At 41.0% G+C, this 24,680-nt stretch overlaps 1 protein-coding gene across 6 annotated transcripts in view; it reads right to left on the bottom strand.

The window, feature by feature from the left end:
• Positions 1–2,200: 2,200 nt before the first annotated feature.
• The window catches only part of LDAH (lipid droplet associated hydrolase), a 138,289-nt gene continuing 115,809 nt past the window's right edge, over positions 2,201–24,680 (bottom strand). For 3 of the 6 annotated variants that reach the window (XM_063696035.1, XM_055378794.2, XM_055378792.2), the window contains 2 exons: positions 18,710–18,792; positions 2,201–4,235 (listed from right to left, as the gene is read on the bottom strand). In XM_063696035.1, coding sequence (XP_063552105.1) covers positions 4,044–4,235; positions 18,710–18,792 — 275 coding nt within the window. In that variant the 3' untranslated portion in view covers positions 2,201–4,043. The remainder of the gene's footprint in view (positions 4,236–18,709; positions 18,793–24,680) is intronic. The other 3 variants (XR_010130046.1, XR_010130047.1, XR_010130048.1) reach the window with 2 other exon arrangements.

The raw sequence follows: 24,680 nt of genomic DNA, 5'->3' as shown, positions 1-24,680 counted from the left end.
AGTGGTAATCTGTATAATGGGCATAGTCAGAACATCACAGGATTGGGAGGCCTAAGTGAGACACTGTGAAGGTGCAGGGGTGAGCAGCAGACTCCTTATCTGGATTAGCTCTCATCTATTCCAAACCACCTATCCAAGTTCTATCTGCCCTTCTAGGACTAGGGGCAACCTCATCCTCTTCTCTCTTCCAAGAGCTTTGTCTTTATAGAACCCTTTATAGAACCATAGAACCACCCAGAGCTTTCTTTGGCCCTCGTTCGTGCTCTGAGGATGCTCACCCAGCATCACACTCAGTGACGCCAGTCTTGCTCTAGAGATGCCTTCAGCCTGGTGGGAGGGGCCAGACCCATGTCTCACAGACACTCCTCACCTGGGCCAATGTGATCACTTACCCATGTCTGTATGGGGCACAGGCAGGAATCTCAATCCTCTTAAAAAGTGATTAGAAGAACACTCATATGAGCTTTGCTGTCCTCAGCACTCCTGCAGAAGAGCTTCATTCAAGGTCCCACAGATGTATTTGTTCACAGAGCACACTCAGTCCCAGCCTCCAACCTCTCCTTAAGGCCCACCCCTAAGGGAAGGAGCAGCCCAAATATATCCTCGCCTCTTCTCTTCTGCAAGAGAAGGCCAGGGATGAAGATGTCTCACGCCATCTAAGAAATGCTTTGCTTCCCGCATCTTTTCTAAATCGACTGTTAGAACATCCTGGGCTGTGTGCAGGGAGGCCTGCATGGGCTGAGGCCAGAAAGCTGAGCCAGGTGAGCAAGTGTTTCATCCCTGCCTAAGAGCCAAAATGCTGACTGCTAGAATCAAGCTACAAGCCTGGTGAAACAGTGCAGGGACTGAGATACCACAGGGTCCTCTGCTATACTAAAGAGAAGAGAAATGAAAGGAAAAAAGGAAAAACAAGTTTGCTATCCTCCTTTAGGTACCATTTTATAGAGCATCTACCATATGCCAGGCAACATACTAAATGCTATATGCATGACCTCATTTTATCTCCATTAAAAAAAAAAATGAGCTGGGGGACTCAGGGAGGCGAAGTCTTATGTCACAAACCTAACAAATGACAGATCTGGGATTTGAACCCAGGTCTTCATTTACTGCGTACAAGAGGAAATAGCCTTTTTGGAAAAGAAGCAATGAGACACGGATGCAGGAGATAGCATGGTGGGGTTTTAAAAATAATTATTTTTACAAATTCTGAAACATCTCAAACTTCCAAAAAATCTGCAAGTACAAAGAACATTATTTTCCCCTCAACCATCTGACAGTAAACAGACATGATGCCCCTCACCCCCAGATACCTCAGTGTCTCCAGTACAAACAAGGACACTCTCTTACTTCTTCCCAGTACAACCACTGAAATCAGAAAATTAACAGTGGCATCTTACTCCCAACTAATCTTCAGACCTCATTCAAGTTGTGCAAATTGTCTCAACAATGTCTTTTACAACAAAAACATCCAATTCAGAATCAGATGTTGTGTCCAATTGTCATGTCTCTTCAGTCTCCTTTAATCTGAAATTGCTTTTTTTTTTGATCTTTTTAAAAAATTATTTTAGACACGAGGTCTCGTTTTTTGCACAGGCTGGTCTCAAACTCCTAGCCTCAAGCGATCTTCCCAGCTCATCCTCCCAAAGTGCTGGGATCACAGGTGTGAGCTACGGCACCCAGCCTGTTTGTTTTGAATATAATGTAGGATGAAGAAAAATCAAGCCTTTGGTGGTCCGTGTCTCTCCAAAGGTTGAGTGGAGAAGCGTATGGTGAGAGGCCCTTGGTGGCCATGGACATCAGGCCACACAAGCCACAGAGGGCTTGTGGAGATTCTTATGGCTGGGAACAGACTAGGAACAAACACGGGTGTGGTCAAAGCTCAATCGCTGAGCACTAGGTAACTCTGCAGGAAGTTAAAACTTTCACAAAGACCATCCATGTGGTTGACTGGGACATACAGGCAGAGCTGCTTCTGGAAAATGGATTTCTTCCACTGTTTGTCCATTTTAGTCTAATCCCTAATCAAACAGAATGAACTTCAGTCTCTTGAAATCTGATTCTTCCACCTATGAAAAAAGCAATGAGAAAGGTGGCTTCTCACTTTAAGAGAGAGACTTTGAGCCGAGTCTAACTCAGGAGAACTGCTCAAATTGTACCCTCTCTTGCCCAACACAGAGATCAGGCCAGACCAGGTCAGAAATGCTGGTAAAACATTTATTTCAAAAATTCATTTGGTGTTCAGATGATAAATAGGAATTAAGAATGAGTATCTTTCTTAGGCTCTAAAAACCAGAAACAAGACACAATTTCATACATGCAGACTTTTGAAATATGGAGTAACATTTAAAATAACAGCTAAAAGAAAAGCTCTGAATGTTACTCTTTATTCTGGTAGGTATGATTTACCCAGTATTGTTTACATGCCTTGATTTAGTATCAGTGAGTATCTCCTGTATGCAAGGCACTTAGAGCCATGATTCCTAGCTTCTAACATCCGATTTCTAGGCCTCTCATGCAGATGCCAATAAAGGATCTGTGTACAGCCCTGTGCTTACGGCCTATGTATCTATTAGCTCTTCCCCTTGGGCTAACAGCACTCCTTGTCTGGAGCTTGGCTTTTCCCCTCTGAGAAGTCACTTGCTGTGATGTAGAAGCTATGCCAAAGCACAGTAACTCATTCAGCACTTACCAATAAGTTGGCAGCAAATCAGAGCCAAATCTTTCATCAGGGGGCTTTAGGATTTGAGTGGAGGGACATCTCATTGTCCTTAGGGAATGATAATGCCATGAGGGATTTCCTCTAGGAGAAAAAGGAATATTTCTGATCCATCATCAACTGTCACTGCAGTATGTGGTTCTCAAGATTGAGTCAATTTAGGGGAGGCAGCAATATTGTCAGCCCACTCTAGGCCAGGGAACATGTGTCTTCTCTGCCATACCTCAATGTGTCTAGAGAAGGTGAATTCACATAACTTAATCGCTGGGTTTGGTTCATTAACAAAATAATTTCTTTCCAGCAAATGAAGTTAATGCAGAAATGGAGAGTTAATGTATGGTAATGTTTTACTGAGCAGTTTAAAAGAAGCTTTTAAAAATTATTCACTAGAAGATTTCCAGAAGAAAAGAATCATTAAGTAGCTAAGAACTCCATCCTCAATGGCTAGCACACTATTTGGCTCATTGATGGTCTTTAATGGAGTTTTAGTGCAAGAATTACAGAGGGAGCAACTGTACGTTGGCACATCCAAGCCTGCTTTGGGACAGCCCAGTGCCTCTCCATCCTGGCTCCGGAGAGGAGGAGCCTGCAGGGAGCTTATAACCTGGCAGGCTAAGGCTCAGCATAGAACTTGCTGGTTGTCCTGTGGCAGGAGGCACAGTTGGGGTCCTTCAACAATTCTTTATCTGGTTAGCTGACCAGAGTAATGTCTGGTGAACTTTATTCTCTGTCTAGTGCAGGTACATTAGACGTCACATTGATGATCTCAGCCAAGATCTGTGCTAAGTTAGCCTGGGCTCATCTTCATCTTCTGTCTTACAGGAGACCCAGGTTCACTTCCTGCTCCTGGAACATGAGTGTATCCTTGTCATAATCTCATACACTTCACATATCTAACTATACTCTTAACATTCACTGATTTATTTTACATTTTCTAGTAGGTATTTCATAATTTCCTCCAGAAGAGCCTATTCTACAATGTAACTCAATTAAAATCAAGTACATATAGATTTTTTTTTCATCTGCAAGGATCCTGCCTACCAAAATAAACCATATGGTGCCACTGGGCATCTTGTGCAAACACAAGACTCTGTGTAGATCACTGTGTTCCCTGAGTCTTGGAAAATGTATGGTTAAACCTATGGAATGATTCATCAACTGTTTACTTCAGCCTATAACATGGCGAGCAGAGAGTTGGTCTGTAAGACAAAGGTTCTCACTTTCTTCATTTCTAATTTCAGTCTTCAAAATTAAACATTTACCTACTAAGTCTAGTACACTGACTGCCTCCATGTACTGGCAGTGGGGGCTTGTTCCTCAGGCCAATTTACATTTTGGACAAGTCATCCTTTAGGGAGTCAGCAATCATGTCTGCCATTTCCTGGTTAAAATGGATGATGAAAGCATGAGGTATGTTTTTCTCACAGAGTCGAATGTCTCCTTCTGGAAAATCCTTCTTAATGTCTTCATAGTATTCTTTTGGACACCAAGGATCTATAGTACCATAATAAAATGTAAGCTGAAAGACAAGACAAAAACCTTTTATTAGAAAACACGTTCCCTTCCTGACACAGACACGACACCAGCAGCCGGCAGTGCTCTGAGGACAGCACCTATGCCTCACCCTGGGAGCTAGTCCCTAAGCTCTCTCCAGAGTGTGGCTCTCTCAAGGCAGCAAGGCTTCACCACGTACAGGAGTGCACTTAGAAGAATTTGGTGGGAAGATCCCCATGCTGGGAGACTCTTGTGTGATAGATCCCTCATAATTCACTGAAACGACTTACCAGGAAAGTTTTGTGTACTAAGGTTGGGATGGACACTGGAATGAAGGCCGGTGAGGATGACGAAGAGAGTTATTGAGACATAGTCACCGAATGACTAGTGACCAGTTAATAAACTTAGTTGTTTCCAAATAGCCACATGGTAGTCATATGGGATGTATTTGTTGAATGAATACAAACACAGATCAGATAGACTCAGGCTTTCCAATGTAGCTGATGAAATGTGATCAGAATCCTGAGAGAGTTTATGACATTTCTAAGAAAAGGCTCTATGCAGCCTGTATGTTGATGCAGTGGGGAAGTGCAATAATCATACTTCAATTGACAGCAAGCAGCTGAATGGAGACAGAGCCTCCTCTGTGGCATTACTAAGACCCTGAATGGATATCTACCTAAACCTGCATGTGATATATATGTATATTGCTCTAGGCTTCTGTGTTTCACTGAAAAACTGCTATGTTCTAGTTCTGTTAGTTCTAAAAATAAAGGCAACAAAGCAACATCTTATATTCAGAAGAACAGATAGTGGCAATTTCTACAAAAACCAAGAACTAAATCTTAAGGATCCTTTGACTTCTGTTATCACTGAAAGACAGAGCTATGCCTAGCTCCAGCCCCTAGTTGGCCAGCTGTAGTCACTTGCAGCTTCCCTAATATACCAAATGTGCTCCTTCATTCAGACACTGAATTGCTTACTCATTCCTTTGTTCATCAAATACAAATGGAGCACCTACTTTGTATTAGGAACCTGGAAAATAGAGATAAGACAGTCTTGGGGGAGGGGAGAAGGGGACCCCATGTATACAAGACAATTTGAGAGCTCAGGTGAGGTGCAGCTGGTCAGAAGTAGTAGGCAGGAAAGATTCCCCAGAGTTGATGCCTCAGTTGAGTCTTCAAGCTGGGGGAGCACACTGTGGGGAGAAGACCAAGCAAACCAAAGCTTGAAAGAGCATGGCATGTGTGGGGAACTGGAATTCCACATGGCTGGAATATAGGGTGGTGGGAGATAAGACTGGAGAGGCAGAGAGGGATGAGGTCATGGACAGCATCTTCTATGCATGCCAAGGAGGTTGCACTTTATCCCTAAGTCCACAAGCCATAAAAGACTGCACAGTGAAGTGACATGCTCAGGTCCCTATGTCAGGAAAACCACTCTGGCCACAAGAAGAAGAAGCATTGGAGGTGATCAAGTGGTGGGGGAGGACAGTGCAGGGAGATAGGCATTATTGCTTACTGGATAGTTTTAGTGTATCAATTATTAAATCCATGACCTGAATATGGGACAGATGAGACTGATCTTACAAAAACAATGGCCTTTATTACAATAACATGATGCCTTAACCAGTACTTAGATGGTTAGTTAAAAACACTTCATAGAGGAAAAAATTTAACATAGTACTCCAGAGAGTAAATTATGAACAAGTAAACCTCAACTGGCAGACTTACTCTGAATTGCTTCATGGAGGTTTCCTTTTTTTTTTTTTAATTATACTTCAAATTCTGGGACATGTGCAGAGTGTGCAGGTTTGTTACATAGGTATACACGTGCCATGGTGGTTTGCTGTACCCATCAACCCGTCATCTACATTAGGTATTTCTCCTAATGCTATCCCTCCCCTACCCCCCATCCCCTAACAGGCCCCGGTGTGTGATGTTCCCCTCCCTGTGTCCATGTGTTCTCATTGTTCAACTCCCACTTATGAGTGAGAACATGCCATGTCTGGTTTTCTGTTCCTGTGTCAGTTTGCTGAGAATGATGGTTTCCAGCTTCATCCATGTCCCTGCAAAGGACATGAACTCATCCTTTTTTATGACTGCATAGTATTCCAGCTTCATGGAGGTTTTCTTGGTTGTTACCTGGGGTTCCAGTTTTGCATGCTGCAGAGGACCTGCAACTTACAGATTTATCACTTAATTCATTCTTTGCATTCTCCTACTTTTCCTCACTCCAACCATTTCTGGGCATTCCAAAGCCCCTAAAGCCAGAATTCATTTTGCCATGGTTCTTAGCAGAGTAAGAACTTCTTTTGCTTCCTAGAGAATATGAGAGCCTAGCAGTTGCCTGGTTCTTCCTCCTGGTCTCAGCTCTTTCTGTAGCTCTAAAATGCTGCAACCTCACAACCAGTGGGAGACTATTCTTTCCACTAGTAGAAAAACACGTTTCCCCGGATCTCTCAGCAACTACCCTGCTATAGCTTTGCCTTGAAATACTGTCAAGAGTACAAACTATTTGCAGGTATTAATTATCTACCAATAGTGCTGATAACATTAGGCTCTCTCTAAGCTACTCCCTATATTTACCACCAGCAATCTTTTCGATTGTATTCAGGAAATAGGATAGGGAACAGTCGCTATGCAGTTACTCAGCACTTCCTCAGAGCAGGGAACACTGCTGAGAAATCTGGAAAGTGAGACTTGGGTTCATACCCGTCAGGTCTGTTCCTCTGCTGCAGGGCATGCTCTCGCCTCAAGATCACTGGACCCTGAGAAAGCTACCCTAGGACCCTCACTCCAGTACAAGCTACAGTGTGAAGTCCTATGATAATGGCAGTCAGCTCAAAGGAAAGCCAGACAGAAAAGACCTCATCTAACACAGTCTCCTCAACAAGAAAAGCATCACTGTATGCACCGCTGTTGCTTTCTGTCTGACATTTCAAAGACTGTTTCCATGAAGAACGTACCATTTACTTTTCTGTGACGCAATTACAACTTGAAATGTTTCCAATGAGAAGTCCCGCTTGATAAGCCCTCAGCACTGAGCAAACACCATCCCTGTACATGCAGTTAAGGCAGTGATTTGAGCAGGGGTGATCAACATGGATTAAGGGACCTGACACGACACCCACCTCAGGGTATCAAGAGACAAATATGTCCAAGTAATTATGGGGCACACACTGTCCAAGGCATGTGCTAGGAACCTCAACAAAGAGTGGTGTCAGTGTTCAAGACAGCAGAACCGTGAGGAGTCTAGACCTCCCGTATGCTTATCTGATTTTATTTCTCGATTCTCTACAATCCTTAACCGTTTGAAGTGGGCCCCATTTGGTTAAACGCCTAACTGATGATGGGGGTGGGCTCACGTTTTGTAAAATTTTGTTTTCTTTTACAAGTTCTTTTTCAGGCTATATATTCTCTAAAGGGCTTCCTATGAAAGTCTTGGTTTACAAGTAAAACACATGGTTATCTAATGCCTTTACATACACTGGCTTGAGATACTTCCTTTTCCCTATAAATTATAAATCACAGGCAATAGATCTGACCAGAGAACTCCGCACCTGCAGCCCTGAACAGGAAAATGAGAAAGTATGGAGTGTGTGGTGGCACTGGCGGGGGATGGGGGAGGAGGGGTGAAGTAGAAAGAAAGAGAAACAACTGGACACCAAAAACATAGCGGTTAACAGTGCATACTCTTTATTTATTGGTATGCAAAAATGAATCGCAATGCACCATGACGAACCAATGGGCCGAGAGCAATGGCCAGGCTCTGTGCTAAGTAAGCACTTTCTATGTATTATCTCGTTGTATCCTCACAACAATACTCTAAGGAAAGTATTGTATCTATATTTTACAGAAAAGGAAATTGAGGCTTAGCAAGATTAACCTGCTTATTTCAAGCAATTTTGCATTGAAGAGCTGGGCTACAAATCCACAGACAACATTCCTAACTTGTACCTTTTGCTACTATTCACAATTCCAGTAAATAGACCCGTTATAAAAACATAAAACCTGACAACTGGCAGGTCTTAAACTGGATATGAAAACTAATAGAGTGTGAGAGTTGTCAACAGGGGCTAAGACAGCCACCTTTATTTTTATTTACTTTTTTATTCTGAGACAGTCTTACTCTGGACCCAGTCTAGAGTGCAGTGGTGTGATCTCAGCTTACTGGAGCCTTGACCTCCCGAGCTCAAGTGACCTTCGCACATCAGCTTCCAGGGCAGCTGGAACCACAAGCGCATGCCACCATGCTCAGCTAATTTTTAATTTTTTTTTGTAGAGACGAAGTCTCCCTATGTTTCCCAGGCTGGTCTCCAACTCCTGGGCTCAAGTGATCCACCCACCTCAGCCTCACAAAGTACTGAAATTACAGGCATGAGCCACAGCACCCAGCCTTCCCAACTACCTTTACTGAAAGCCTTCTCACAGTCTATGTAGCTCTTCTGAGGCACTGTGTGTCATGGGGGTGATAACTGCCACGAAAGTACTGGAATTGTTAACAAAGAATTGCAGGCAATCAGCAGGATGTTTACATTCAAAGGTTTAGAAGAAAATAAATTATTTCCTGTAGTTTATTTATCCTTAGCACTTGTTTTGGAACTCATGAGAGTTGATAAAAAGTATACATTATTGAGACAGAAATTTTTCTGTTTCCAAATTGTCATGTTAAGTAACCCATTGTTTTCTATTAAGCACAATATTTAACTTTTTTTCAGTCTAGATTTTGATTCTCCAGAACCATGCTTTGGCTTTTCCTCCTGTGTTTTCTGCAGGAAAGTGGATTTATGGTTACTATGGTCTCTGGGCTTATAGATGAACTTCCCTTTAACTGTTTAATGTGCACCTAAGGAGACAGGGCCCTCCTAAAATATCCCTGCAGGTTGCTGCAGCTTGTCCCCACATCTGTCTTTTCTTCTGTGTGTTTTTTTCCCCACTTTTTGGGGGGTCTACGAATGGCACTGTTGGACAGTGAATTGCTGAAGCTGATAGATTAAAATGAGTTCCACCAAAAATGACTCTGATTCCATCCCATATCTGGTACTGGGCTAAGTGGCTGACATTCAGAAGTGTGTAAGATGGTCTCTGCCCTGGAACAGCTCACAGACTAGGCGAGAGAACAGGCCTGTATAAACTGGCTCTTAAATACAACAGGCAGACAGAGGTATGGACAGAGCCCTACGGGACCCCAAAGCAGGAAAACCCAAATTCTGCCCTGAGGGAGTGAACATGAACAAAGCTTTGTTTTAGTATACATTTGGAGTTGCATGCTTTTATGCATTACTAATAGAGGATTTATAGTAAGAACAAAGAAATATTAGAAGCATCTTATAATTTAGCTAATAACAAAACTCACTTTCAATGACATAGCAACATCTTAAAATAATAACAATTTTAAAAGCCACACATAAAAATCTCTATCTGAATTATTTCTGTCTATTCAATAGGACAGTAGGACTACAGGCATTACAGGAATAAAAGGGCTAATAAAATGAAAGTTTTGCATCTCTGTATATTTTTGCATATATACATTTGTTGTTGGTGTTAACCTTATGGATAAACTGAATTTTAGAAGCTCTTTAAATCATAATTCACCACGAAGACAAGTTTGGTACAAACGATATCTCATAAATACAACTTGAAATGTTTCCAACGAGAAATCCAGCTTGATGAGCCTTCGGCACAGACTACTTTGGGTAGTCAATTTGTGGGGTGCCTGTTTTGTGATATAGTGCAGGCCTGAGCAGGGTGGTAAACGGCATTTCTGGGGGTGTCATGCTGAGAGTGAAAGGGCTTCTCATAATGTCTTTATATCACAGTGTGGTAAAATAATTGTATTTATATTATTCTAAAGTAATTTGTGAAACTACTCAAGCTCCTTATGCAGCCAGGAAGAGCGTAGTGCAGTGAGTACAGTGTTAAGACTGTACAGGTCCCTGAGCCATATCCACCTGGACTGGAATCTTGGTTCTGCCATTTATTGGTGCTGTAAGCCTGGACCGGTTACTTAGCTTCCCTGTGCCTGTTTACTCATCTGTAAAGTAAGACAGAACTAGTTACCAGTGGGCTAGTGCTGAGGACTGGAAAACAAAGTGTATCAAGTGCTTTCCACATGGTGGGCACTCTTAAAGGCTGCTGCTTTACAGGTGAGGACAAAGGGAGCTCCTCGACACAGACTGGGCAATGGTAGGGTGGGTGGCGTGGGAGCTGTGCCCTGCTCAAGGAAAAAGAATCCACACGACCTTACATTAGCCTTTGAGAAAATATATTCTATTCTGATAAGTTGTTTTTGGCATAGGCTCAGAAAATGTATAAGTATTAAACATTTTTTAAAATATAAACCAAAGTTGTTTTACCATATACTTACTCATTATCTAAAAAATGTACATGTCATATTCCCCAGACATGATTGTAGAGAAAGACAGGTGGGGTAGAAGATAAGTCGCCAACCAAATAAACAGTGAAGCACATCCCTATCCTCAAGCCGCCACTAACAGTCAGCTCTTGGTATGGATTCTATACTTCCACTTTTATAATAAAACCTACTTTTCCTCATAAAGGAGACCTGGAGCCTAAGCTATAGTGCCCTTTGGCTATCCTTGGTTGAGCATCTTCCAAATGAAGAAAGGCACCGACATTCTGGGGGTTACTTTTCTTCCTGGTGAGCTCACAGGGTGAGCCTGTGGGTTCTTGCAGCAGTGAAGGTAATGCCCACCGCTTTTCTGAGCAATGCAAGGCTTTCTGTAAGCACTTCATCAACAGCTGTAGCTCCCTGGCAGCTTACGCTGCATGGCAGGGCAACCAGGAAGCCAGCACTAGAGACACTGACGAAAGAGGAGTGACACAGATTCTCAGAGAGATCTATCTTCTCGGCCTTTCTTCCAGAGGTCTAAGAAAAATATATCATTCCTGCTTTCTCCAGGTTTTCTTTCCTTCTTTGAAATAATTCGCACTAGAGCAGGTTTTTTGCTTGTTTCATTGTTTGTGAAAAAAGCAAAAGGTCAGATATAAAGCAGTCGGTTGAATACCAAGGGATCAAATTAGTACCTACACATATAGGCCCCTACTTCCCAGCTAGGGCCCCCTACCCTGCCTTTATCTCCTGTTTTCATCCCCTTGAAGCTTTCCCAGGCTTGGGATATAAACTCTTAGGTCCTCCAATGCATGACCGTTTCTGGGGAGAGTCCAGACAGTCTGGATGACAGCAGCAGGCTTCCACTTCTTCCCTCCCCTCAGAGTCAAAGACATGTAAGCCCCAATCTTGCAATGTTAAAGGAAACCGATTCTGTAATACAAGCATCTCCTTTCAGATACTTAAAAATCTTATCCCTGTCGGGGACACAGGCAGCTGCAAAGTGTCAACATTTCACTGCAGTCTTTCTGAGCCTCTGTTTTTAGGAACTTGCAGAATTGCTAAAGAAAGGGAGATGGTTTAGGGACTTCAGTTTTTCCAGTTACCTTGTTTCCTCTCTTCCGTTTATTCCTAACTGGCTCAATTACCATTCTCGAGAAAATGAGAACTGAAATCTCCAAAGATTTTTAAAAAGTGGCTGAGGATGGAGGTGAAAACACAAATGCTTCCGGCCCACGAACCCTGCTTCTCTCTGCAGGCACAGAGGGGAGCGGTGGGAATGGGAGCGCCAAAGGAGGAGTAGGTCCTATGGGGCACTGTGTGGCTCACTCTCCAGTAGCTGGAACAACCATCTGTGTATACAGCGGTGTGCAGAGCAGCGCTCTCCTTTCCGTGTGGCTAACATGTAAAGGGCCAGGATCCTCTCCCTCCCACATACAAGCCACGAGGCCATCAAGTGACTGGCTTGTCTCTTTCTCACGTGAGACTGCACTGAGATGCTAACCCAGGGCCTCTGCTTTCCTCTGGCGAGGCCCTCTGGCAAAGTAAGAGGCCCTGAGCGCCAGTCTCCTTCTGTGTTTCTGTCTTTCCCTGGATCTGTGCCCCAAGAAGGGGGCAAATGTACTGGAATGGTTTTACTCAACTAACTGAGAGAAAGGCTAAGTCCAGTTCATCAGACTTCTCTGGACTAGAACAATGGGCCCAAGCCTTGGTGAAAATCAAGTACTGTTGTGTTTTCCCCTCATTATGGTTACTATACAACAGCTCCTTGAGGCATCTTATGGGGAGTGGTGGCTGTTATTTAGAATGGCATTGGGCATTCCGGGGTCTCTTGGCCACATACTCAGCATCACTAATACCTTTCATTAACACAATGAAAGTATCTGAAAAGGGGATGTGAGAAGAGGAACAGTTAGGCAAATAGTCTTTTTAAAGTGCTTAGAAGCATAACTAGGCTATAACTAACTTTGTAATAGTAATAAAAACATTTATTGAATGCTTAGTGCATTCCAGACACTCTTTCTTTTTTTTTTTTGAGATGGAGTCTCGCTCTGTTGCCCAGGCTGGAGTGCAGTAGCATGATCTTGGCTCACTGCAACCTCCCCCTCCTGGGTTCAAGCAATTCTGCCTCAGCCTCCCGAGTAGCTGGGACTATAGGCATGCACCACCATGCCCGGCTAATATTTGTATTTTTAGTGGAGACGGGGTTTCACCATGTTGGCCAGGCTGATCTCGAACTCCTGACCTCATGATCCACCCGCCTCAGCCTCCTAAAGTGCTGGGATTACAGGCATGAGCCACCGTGCCCGGCGCGGATACTCTTATAAGGTCTGAATTACAAGGTATGAATTATAGCATATTTTTGGAATAGCTATATGAGGCTAGATACTATTATTAAACCATTTTATTGATGAACAAAGGAGGCACAGTGAGGTCTGGTAACTTAAGCAGGGTCATGAACAAGGGTGGATTTGGTGTTTGAAGCTTGGCTGAGACTCTGGGAGCCCAGCTCTCCAGCACGTTTGCCTCCCCTCAGTCACCAGGCTCCACTGCAGAACCCCAGGGTGTGCTAACACAATTGCCCAAATAAAGCTTTCAAGGTCATAATATTGAGATAAAAACAAACCTATCTATTTTCAGGATGATTATGACATTCTGGACAGGCTTCAAATTAAACAGGCAGAACTAACACAATCCGTTTCAGAATACCGAGGCTTGGCGGAAAGGCAGGCCTGGTGAGCTGGTCCAGGGAGCATTTCCTATGCTGCAGCAGGCAGGACATGTGCATGTCAGAAGGATTTGCATGCCCCAATCTGCAAACAACTGCACAAGGTTTGCTCCCAAAGGCAACACACACCTTTGGGCTAAGGCAGGCTAAGAAGGACGGGGAGAGAGCAATAGCAGAGGAGTTCCTGTTCTTGAGGACACTTGCCCCTTTCCCAAGCCACACTGTAGCCCTGGCCTGGCCCTCTGGGGGCAGGGGCAGCACCACCTTACAGGCAGCCCCCCTACCACTGCCTAACTTCATCTGAAAGCTGCACTCCATGTGTTCTCTTTGGAGCAATTTCAGATTCCTACTTACTGATAGTGATGCTCAGATTCAGTCTGGCAGTAGCACACACCAGCTGTTTCCATAAGCCTGGGCCAAACGTGGTCATGGCAGTCTAGAATTCCCCCCCAAGTGGGTTTGAAACGAAAACTTCAAGTTTATAAACCAAACATGAGTTCACTTTTCAATGAATGAGCCATGCATCCCTTATGGCTTAGAACAGTGACAGAACAAGGGAGTGGTGACCTCTTATTTGCCTCTGACACACCAGGTGCCTCATAAAACAGAGAATACTCCAGAGGTTTCCAGACAAACTGGGATTGGGGTGGCAAAAATGCACAGTTGATTCTCTTCCCTCGGTTTATTTCATCCTGGTTCTCATTCCCACCCTTCTTACCTCCCCTCCCATCTTATTCATTCAGTGGCTCCTCGTCTTCCTCCCAACCCTTAAGCTGGGTTCCCCAATGATCAATCATTAGAAGTCTTCTCTCCTTATTCTCTATACTTCTTTAGGCTGCTATTACCCATGCTCTTGGCTTTAACTACAGCCTCATCACTCCCCAACCAAAAGTCAGCCTCAAATACCTTTCTAAGCTTTACATCCATACATCCAGGGCCTGCCAGACACGGATCCACTTGCATGTCCCACTGGCGTCTCAAATACAAGTACCAAAATGAACCACTTGTTCAGCCATCTCCCATAACTTGCTGCTGCTTCTCTTCCCATATTCCCTGTCTTATTACCAAGTCCAGATACAAAGAAATAATCTTAGATTCCTCCATCTCCATTCCCCAATATCCTGTTAGTACTCAGTACCTTTGATTCTATCTCCTAAATCTTTCCATCTTCAATCCCAATGCCTCAGTTCTTATAAAAGCTTTGTAAACAGGCTCCCCAACTCATATTTCATCCTTTTCTAGTATTATACCACACATTTGCCCTCAAAATAATCCCTCCCATTTGTTAATCTCACCAAATTCCTAGGGTTAACTGATATGAACTGGTGCCCCTGAACTGGCTGTTCATAGCTGGCATACATTCTGATTGGTCAATCCCTATATCACATGGTTGTCAAACGTTTTGACTGTAACCCTGTTACCCCCATGCTTACACCTTTCGATAGCTCCCCAAAACAGTCTCTTCAGTGTGGCATATCATGACTTTTTGTTCTCAGGCCAGTGCCTAAGCCACAACATCATGCTACCTAACCTTTTCTAGTTTCTCTAACGCAGGGCTTCTTTGCTTGCGGTGTACAGGTCCAGAGGTTTGGAGAAGGGGTTATGTAAACTTGGGAAAAATTTACATGTTTACTTTTGTTAATCTCTAACCAAAATTTAGTATTTCTTTCAATTATGAATACAGGCAACAAGCTACAATATTAGTAATGCCTATATTTTGTCATCTATAAAAATGATAAGTATTTTTAAATCACACTAACTTGCTCAAGGTAACTAAAACATTATACTTATCATTACAAATTAAAAAAAATTCTGACTGCTATTATATCTCATTATCCAACAACTTCTTTCTTTTGTAATCTTGTGTATTTTATGCACTTAAGAACATCATTGTGAGTAGAATCCAAAAGCTTTATGAGACAGCGAAAGAGATGCATGGCACAAAAAAGGTTTAGAATCCACACTCTAGTTAATGGCGTCCCCATCTATCCATCTCTCTAGCACATATTTACTGACTGTTTACCAGGTATGAATTATGCTAGGCCCTAGGGGATATCAAGATGAAGAAGACACAGCTCCTTACCTCAATGTGGGGAAAGGTGAAGGCTGATTGTTTAAATACTGTGTGATAAATGCAATATAACTTTACATAGGGGAGTAACATCTAACCAAAACCAAGGACTGGGAAGTCCTCTTGGGGATGACACTAGACAAGCAGGATTTAGTCCAATGACAAAAAAACCTACAGGCCGGGTGCAGTGGCTCATGCCTGTAATCCCAGCACCTTGGGAGGCCGAGGCGGGTAAATCACAAGGTCAGGAGTTTGAGACCAGCCTGACCAACATGGTGAAACCCTGTCTCTAGTAAAAATTAGCTGGGTATGGTGGCGGGTACCTGCAATCCCAGCTACTCCAGAGGCTGAGGCAAGAAAATCGCTTGAACCCGGGAAGTGGAGGTTGCAGTGAGCTGAGATCGTGCCACTGCACTCTAGCCTGGGCGACAGTGCAAGACTCTGTCTCAAAAAAACAAAAGAAAGAAAAAGAAATAACCTATGATGCCATAAACCATGGTATACTCCTTTGGAAACAACCATGAGTCTGTTATATTTGCTCCAGGAAAGAAAAATTATTTTAATAAAATAAATTACTTTATGTCCAATACTGTGTATAAAGTCACTGGACCTCAGAAGGAGGATAATCAGCTCAACAGATCTTTTAGAGCTAAAAATGCCCATTTTCCTCAAGCATATAAAAAGCTCTCTTCTTGTGTCAAATGGAAATCCAGTGGTAGAAAATTTGGATTTAGAACCAAAGCCTGTAGATTATGGTATGATAGTTCTCTTGGGGAGGAGAAAGAAGTAGAAAGCTGTCTGCATGATACAGTAGAAAGCTTATTTTTAGACTAACTTTCCTGTGGCATTCTCGCTGGATGGCACAAAGATATATTTTTCAGAACTATTTTTAGTTGAATAACTGAGATACAGGAAATGATTTTTCAACAAAATGTGTGGCTCGATGACTATTCACACTGGACAGTCCTGGATAGTTCTGAAGTTTCTGAACGCCTTTGTTTGGGCGGAAATGGGAAAGAGTATCCTCGATTAAGATACCTAAATAGGAATATTTCTAATCCCGGGCATTGGTTTTAGTTTGACCAGTTATCGGGGGTGTTTGGAAGGCAGGAGGCAATGCCCACTATCTTCCTAGAACTATGTGCACTTTTAAGTTTCCTTATTTTCTCAAGCAGACTGGGACATATGTTGATTCAACTTCTACCAATATTAAATTACAGCATGTTTCCTCTTTTTATTACAGAAACAAAAAGTTGCAATAAACTTCCTGTCTCTCCGTACCTAGTTTCACTTAGGAGCTGTAATTGTATTATTCTAGTGGAGAGCTTGAATTTTGCTGGTAGAAAGGATAATGAATTAACTGCAAGGTAGTTCTGCATGATTAAATGAAACAATGCTTTGTTTCCTCATATTCTAGAAGTATATTTAATGCTATCTCAAAAACAAAACTATTGCCTGGAGTTGAAAAAGTTTATTCCTGTGACTGTGTGTTAATACTAACCTTGAAATGTCTACCATTTACCATTACACCCCCATATTTCCCCATAAAATTTCAGTAAACTTACAGTCCTGACATAATTACCATGAACAGCCCTCTATCTGGGAATGATTACACTTGCATATGGATTTCACTTGGGACAGGAATAAGTTAGCACCTTTCTTTGACCTTTTTCTGAGCACAACACACAAGCTGAATCCAGAAATGATGAGTATTTTACAGCAGCTGGCTTCCACAGGTGGTAAGGCAGGCTCTGACACATGATGGGTCTAGTTGTTCAGCAAGTGTGAATTTTGGAAGTGAGCATCTGCCAGCCTTATTATTAACTGAGAGTTGAGCTGTTTTTATGAACTCCCAACCTGGAAGAACTTAAATGCATTTTTGAAACAGATTCACTTATAGTTTAAATGAAAAATAAAATACTGTTTTTCTTGTATTTTCACATCGCTCAGTGACTGGAAGTAGCTGAAAGCCCTGGAGAGGGGGCCCTCCTGAGGCCCCAGCACTCTCCCTTCGGCTAGTGAGGGCTTCCTTCTGGTTTCCAAATTTCAATCTCTAGCCAATTGCTATTTCAGAAATATGACGACCACTACGGCCATGAGACAAAAACACACTGGCATTTTCAAAAGTCCTCTCCGGGTAAATATTTTCAATATTCTAAAAAAAAAATTTTAAGAACATATACACTTCTTGTTTTAAGATAATTGTATTGGGAGGTTATGGAATTAAGAATTAACAATGTAGAAAAGTTTAAGTCAAATGTATCAAGGTTTATAAAGACATTCTAAGTCCAGTGGGTTATCTCGTATTTCACTTGTGGATTGCTCCTGAGTCCTATGAGAGTTTGCCACTCAGCAGGGATCATTTCAGCAGGTATCATAGTTCAGCACCAGTTGTAAAGTTTAAGACTAATGCTGTCCAACAGAAGTATAAAGCAAGGTACATATGCAATTTTAGAATTTCCTAGTTACAATGTTTAAAAAAGTATAAAGGAATGGGTGAAACTACTTTTAATAATATGTTTTACTTAATCCACTATATCTAAGGTAGTATCATTTCAACAGGTAATCAATATAAAAATTAATGAAATACTTTGCTTCTGGGGGAACTAAACTTTTGAAATCCAACGTGTGTTTTACACTTATGGCACAACTCAATTAAGGCTAGCCACAAATAACCACATGTGGCTAGTGGCTATAATATTAGTACAGTTCTGTCCTACTCAGAATGGACAGCCAGACAAATGATGCCACAGGAGTACCACAGTCATCCAAATTCTAGGGTGACCTTAGACATATACTAAACCCTACTCTTATAGTTTCAGAGATTGGTGCTTCCAAATGTGTGTGTGCAAGATTCTAGTATTTGCAGCATAACTCCCAAATGTTGAATATTTCACAAAACTGGTCTTAGGGTCAGAGCAGGACATTCCTACTCTAACACATTAGAGAATAAGAAAGGCTCACTAGTCATGAGATCATATAACATATAATGTATTTTCCACTGTTTCATTTATATTCCAACATTATTTATTCTATAAATATTATGGAGCTTTCTCAGTAGAAGGCCTAGAGAGGCTAAAATGCTTGACAAAATAGAAAAGTATTGATTCTAAAATTAATTCAAAAAAAACAGGTGATAAAAAAATAAGTTATTATGCAATTAGCTTTACTACTCTCTACACAACTTTCAGGGATAATTTCAATTTTAAATGGAAGTAGAACTCTATGTCATTCTACCAACCCTTAAAGTCTTATAGATTCTAACTAGCTCTAGTCCTTTGCCCTCAGTTAAGTATCTCTGCCCATCTACTTATTATCTATCCCCTTGCAGCACTAAAGTGATTACCTTACATAAATGCTCCTTTATGGTTTCGTCATCTCTCTTCACCACCTCCATCATTTCTTGGCCCCCAAGGTAGGCAGCATTAGCTACATTTAAAAAATAAAAAGTCAAACATTTAGAATATATAGAACAAACACAAATTTCAAATTAATTTTAGTAAATTCATGTTCTTCCTTTCTTTTGGCATGTGCTATCTGATGAGAGATACTGGTGAGGCCAACAGAGGAATCTGAGTCAGGCAACATGCACACAGTCTCTGGAAACAAGAGCATTTCATTTAAAAGAACCTTCTTCCAACCTCATCTGGCTTCTCCATAGCAAAAGTTTAACAGTTCCACAGCCCAGTGTCAGATACCACAGCAGATGATGTGTGCAATTTTACCAGACCAATATGTGCTATTTTGATTTAACGCTTAGAAGTACAAATTGTTACCCATAAATCATGTATACCAAGAAAATGCAAACAGTTACTAACATGAAAATATACTGTTTTTTTTTTTAAAGGAAACAACTAAAAGGATTATTTATCTTTAAAAATACATTTAAAGATCTCCAGGAGTTCTCAATAGGGTTAGTCCCATTATACTGGCTGCAAAATAAGCAAAGTGATGCTCACTTTCAAGATGTCAAATACCTAGGAAAGAGGAAGAAAGCCAGAGATAACATGAGTTTATGTGGCTTTCTCGTACTGGTAAGAAAATTTTCATTCAATGCTTTGTACCTTGAATTCCATTTTGGCTGGTATTATTATTCTTATCTTGCTTTCTTTTTTGCCAGCATCTGTTCTTCCCTTCATTTTCAATCTTTTGTCATTTTGTTTCAAGTATGTCTCTTGAAATCATGTAAGTGGACTTCTTTAAAAATGCAGTTTGAAAGTCTCTGTTTCTTAAATAGAAGGACTACACATATTCACATATATTGAGATCAAAGCTATTTGGTCTGATGCCAGTCATCTTGCTTTATATACCCTATGCTTTCTTGTTATTTCTGACTCTTATCTTTAGTGTGAATGATGAATTTTCCTCCCCACCCAGGATTTAACAAATTTCTTTTCATTAACAATCTGAAAGTATAAATTCCATTTTTATTTATCTAGTGGTTAGCCTTACCTAAAAACTGCAAACTTACTTTTTATTTTCTCTTGCTGTCTGGAATTACTCATCTAAACAAAGCATGACCTTAGCATACTTGCACTTTCCCCATGCCTTCCTCCCATCCTGCCTCCATCCCTGTTGCTTCAACCATCTGGAATTTTAGTTCCAGATTATTATTATTTTTTGAGATGGAGTTTTGCTCTTTGTTGCCCGGGCTGGAGTGCAATGGCACGATCGTGGCTCACGACCACCTCCCAGGTTCAAGCAATTCTCCTGCCTCAGCCTCCAGAGTAGCTGGGATTACAGGCATGCACCACCATGCTCAGCTAATTTTGTATTTTTAGTAGAGACAGGGTTTCACCATGTTGGTCAGGCTGGTCTTGAACTCCTGACCTCAGAAGATCCACCTGCCTTGGCCTCTCAAAGTGCTGGGATTACAGGCATGAGCCACCGCACCCAGCTCCCAGATTATTAATTTTTACATTTTGCCTCTGCTTTCCTTGTTTAAAGTTTTATCAAGGTAACACACACACACATATATAGTTTCATATCAAATATCACAGAAATGGTTGTAGTGCCAAACCATAGTTTCCTTTTCCATCATTTCCCATTTCTAGACCCATTTCCTAGAGGAAGCCTCTCTGAACTCTTTTAGCTGTCCTTCCACCAGTTATCTTCAAAACTCTAAACACTTACGATCATCTTGTCATTTCTTGATAACTTATTCATTACCCTTGCTGAGTTGCTATGAGAGATGAGGATTTAGCTCCCTTTTACAGCCCTACCATTCCTTCCTGCCATCTTCTCAACATGTTTATATCTTATTTTGAATTATTCTATTCTTACTTAAATAATATACTTACACCTTTACTTCTGAATATTGTTCACTGCTGAGCCAAATGGTATCTAGAACCACACTTCCACTCTTACACTTCCATTCTCTGTCCTCCAACATTTGTTTTCGTTACAGTTACCTTTTTTTCCCTCTAACTCTACTCAATATTTTTCTGAGTCAATTCTTCCTGGAGACCTCCTTTCCAGGACCCTGAGACCTTCTGCCCTAACCTGGACCACTGTCGACTTAGAATTTCCCTTCACTGCCTTCTTGGGTTGTTCCTATTGTTTTCTAAGTCCCAGTTAATTAACTCATTCATTTGTTTCTTCATTCAAAGATGACTGAGCACCTACTTACTTTATGCCAGGCCTTATTTTAGGCACTGGAGATGGAGCAACAAACAAGACAGAAACACTATTCTTGAGCTTATATTTTAGTGTTGGGATGATAGATGGCGAGAAAGTGCTATGGAGAAAAATAAAATCAGCTTAGGAGATAAGTCTGTGCAGCGACAGCGGTGGCCTATTTTATGTAAAATTCACTGAAAAGACCTCCCTGATAAGGGGATGTGTGAACAGAGAAGAGCTTGAATGAAATGAGAAAATGGACCATGTAGATACTTGGGTTAGCAGCACTCTAGACAGAGAATAGGGTAGGAGATGCTCCCTTAAATATAGCCATGATGTAATCCTAAAAAGTAGCACTTTAATCATTCTTGTCTGTCTGTGATATTAGCATGAGTACATATAGGAGTAAATATTCTGCATTTTCTTGGCTTAATCTCCTAAATCAGAACAGGATATTTAGTCGCAGTTATACACTAAGAAGCTGGACTATAAGACTCTAAGTCCCGGTTCCAAAATCAGAACTGTCTTTGTTTTACTATATTTCAGGGAATTTATAAGGACCAACTAAATTAAAGCAACAGAGATTTGATTAATACATTATGGTCTATTCACTAAATTAATTATTCTATAACCTATTAAAAATTATCCTGCAGAATATATAATGTCAAATACATATTTAAAAATAATAGTAACTGACAAAAAGCAAACCACGAAATAGTACAGTATGATCCCACTATTGTAAAGATACATTATGTGTATGGTACAGATTTATTTGAAAAGATAAACAATAAAATAATAACACGTTATCTCCGGTTCATGGAATCCCAGGTGATCTGCCTGTCCTTTCTTCTCCTCTCACTTCCCTGCCTCCCTTTCAAATAGGTTATAGTTTCTTTCTTTGTACATCGTTTTGTCTTTCCTAGAATTATTTGTTGCCTTTACTTGATTTTCTTTTTTCATGAGTAGACAATGAAAATTCTCTTTCTTCAAAAATGCATCAGATTTTATTCCCAAGTGTGCAAACACATCCAATAATTCATTTATGCCGTCCCTCCCCCCACAAAGCCTTCCCATTCTTTTGATCCAATCTTGGACGGGTCGCTCTCCAGGCCTGCTGCATAGCTGTCATCCTTGGACTTCCCTTTGCCACTTCTCTGGACTGGATTCCCTGTTTTATGGATTCTGTTCATGACTTTCTCATTCTTGGTTTATTCCCTTACTTTACTGAAGCACATTTTCCAGTAACTAATAAAAAGATACACAGGAATTTTTATAGATGTTTACATGTCTAATTTTTGTTTCTTTTCCCACATGAATCACATAGTTTGGCTGTATATAGAATTTTAAGCTGAAAGGGGCTTACCCTCCAGTTTATTATCTTCTAGCATCCAAGGTTAATGACTTCAATTTTAGTTTCTTGGAATGTGACTACTTCCCTTTGCCCTGCCCCTATCCCATCTCCTTATCCTCAAACTCAGCTGTCTTAGCTCTAGAATCCTGAAGTTTCATAGGAATATGCCCTAATACAAGTCTTCTATTCCTTAATTAGACTGGAAATCCAGTGGGCCCATTCACTGTTTGGACTTACCAACTTTCTTTCTGGAAAATTTTCTTTTATTATTTCTTTGGTAATTTCTTCCCCTGTTTTCTCCATCCCCTCTTTCTGGAACTCCTACTAGTAGGGTATTGGCTCTCTTAGACTAATCCTCTGTCATTTTTCTTCTATAGCCTTTCTCTTTTTCAATTTGTATTATTTTCTAAGAGACTAGTTAGAATACTATTATATTGTCTAGTGGGGAGAGAATGAGACTTAAAGTGCTTATAGTATGAAAAAGAATAAATGATCAAAGACATAATTTTTCCTACTATAAACATGTGCTCTGTAAATAAAATGCAGAAATTATATGAGTAGAAGAAATGATTAGCAAGAGCTTAGTGAAAAATAATCAATATTACTATTTTGATGACTTCATTTAAATCTTTAAAATTTTATTGTTAAGTCTTAGTTTTCACATAGTTGTACTGCATATGAAATTTAAAATTTTGCCTCTGAGCACATTCTAGAGTAGTGCTATGCAATATAACTTTCTGTGATGGTGGAAATGTTCCCTGTGCTATCCAACCAATACAAAGGCCCTTGGCTAGATGTGCCTCTTGAACACCTGAAATGTGGCCAGGGCAATAAGGAACTGAAATTTCAATTTTATTTAATTCATTTACATTTAAATAGCCACATATGGCTAATGTCTACCTTACTGAGCAGTGAAGTTCTAGAGCTACAAATAAGGCCAACCTTACAGAGCTAAGAAATGGATTAGATATTAGGAGAAGGTGAAGGAATGAAAAATGAATATTAGTGGGGGCTTAGGAGAAAAAAAAGTTTGGGGAACACCATGAGGAAAAGACAGATTTTATGGAAAGAGAAATTCTCATTTTCTTTATAACTCCCATTAGCCTTCTCTACAAAATCTGATCCTAACCTACGCTGAAGCTTGGCTTCATTTAAAGACTCGTGCTTTCCAGTGAATGTGAGCTACTTATCCTCTAAACACATAAAATTTGCATCCTCAACCATTTTGTTCATGGCATTCTGTCTACTTGAAGTCTTCCCACTCATCCTTTGTCTTGGCTTAGATGCTCTGTCTTTTCACTACCTTGCTCTAACACTCCAATCTGTTAATAAAGACTGCTGAATTATTGATATAGAAGCCAAACCTGTTTAAACTGTTATTGGTTCCCAAAAATCTCAACTGAATTTTAATTTCAAATGGAAATGATTTTCCATAGTTCTACTTCTGAACAAGATGGAGTAAGAGGGACTGGATTTACCCTCCTACCTAAAATCCTGAAACAACTAAAAAAAAAAAAAAGATAAAATACATGAAGAAAAAAGTTTTCAAGACACTGGATATTGGGCAACAAAAAGACAGCAATCCCTGAGAAAAGAGAAACAAATGAGAGGAATCTTATGATTGTCTCAGCTTATCATTTGAAAAGTTTTCAGGCTACAGTGCAAGAAGGAGAAGTACAAGCAGAGCTTGGTAATCTCCCTCAGTTGATAAGTGCATTAATTGTTTTTTATTGTCTTCATTTTATGATGCTTTGACATCTTGGAGGCCTTGCTTGTCGGGGAGAGGCTGCCCCTCCCATGACTAGCTTATTCTTAGAGATAGCAAATGATTCCACGGTGAACACTTCTTTCATATGCAAACAACCAATCCAAAGGCCATACCCACCAACCGCCTCCCTTAGAAAACTCTCACACAACAAGCCAAATACTCTAAATCACTCTAAATCCTGCTGGGAATTATTTCAGGGCTGGACACAAGACATCTAGGAACTACCCCTATAGCTCAAAGCCCACCAAAATTTTTCATACCAGCCAATCCTAACTAAACCTGCTCAGCTGCCTAAACTGCCTCATCCCTTCCTTCCCATGGGGACCACAATGAAGGCTCTGGGCCATGCTCTCCTGTGCTCCTTCTGCCTCCTTCCCCAACTGGGTGCTTCCCCATGAGGCCCTGCCTAGTGTGGAATGCCCCCTCCTTTCAAGAATTGTAAGTAACTCTTCTTTCAAAGGCAGTTGTCTCCATGCTTGCCATGTTAACACACCTGATTAAAACAATGCGTTTGTAATCAAGGAGATAGAGGTGATAGTTTGGGGAGGCTACTGCAGTGGTTTTTGGTAGGGCAGAGTT

The sequence above is a fragment of the Gorilla gorilla genome, chromosome 12 (assembly GCF_029281585.2).
Source record: "Gorilla gorilla gorilla isolate KB3781 chromosome 12, NHGRI_mGorGor1-v2.1_pri, whole genome shotgun sequence".
NCBI classification, from domain to species: Eukaryota; Metazoa; Chordata; class Mammalia; order Primates; family Hominidae; genus Gorilla; species Gorilla gorilla.
Note: the sequence above shows the minus strand (reverse complement) of the source record. Positions and strands in the feature narration are given on the sequence as shown.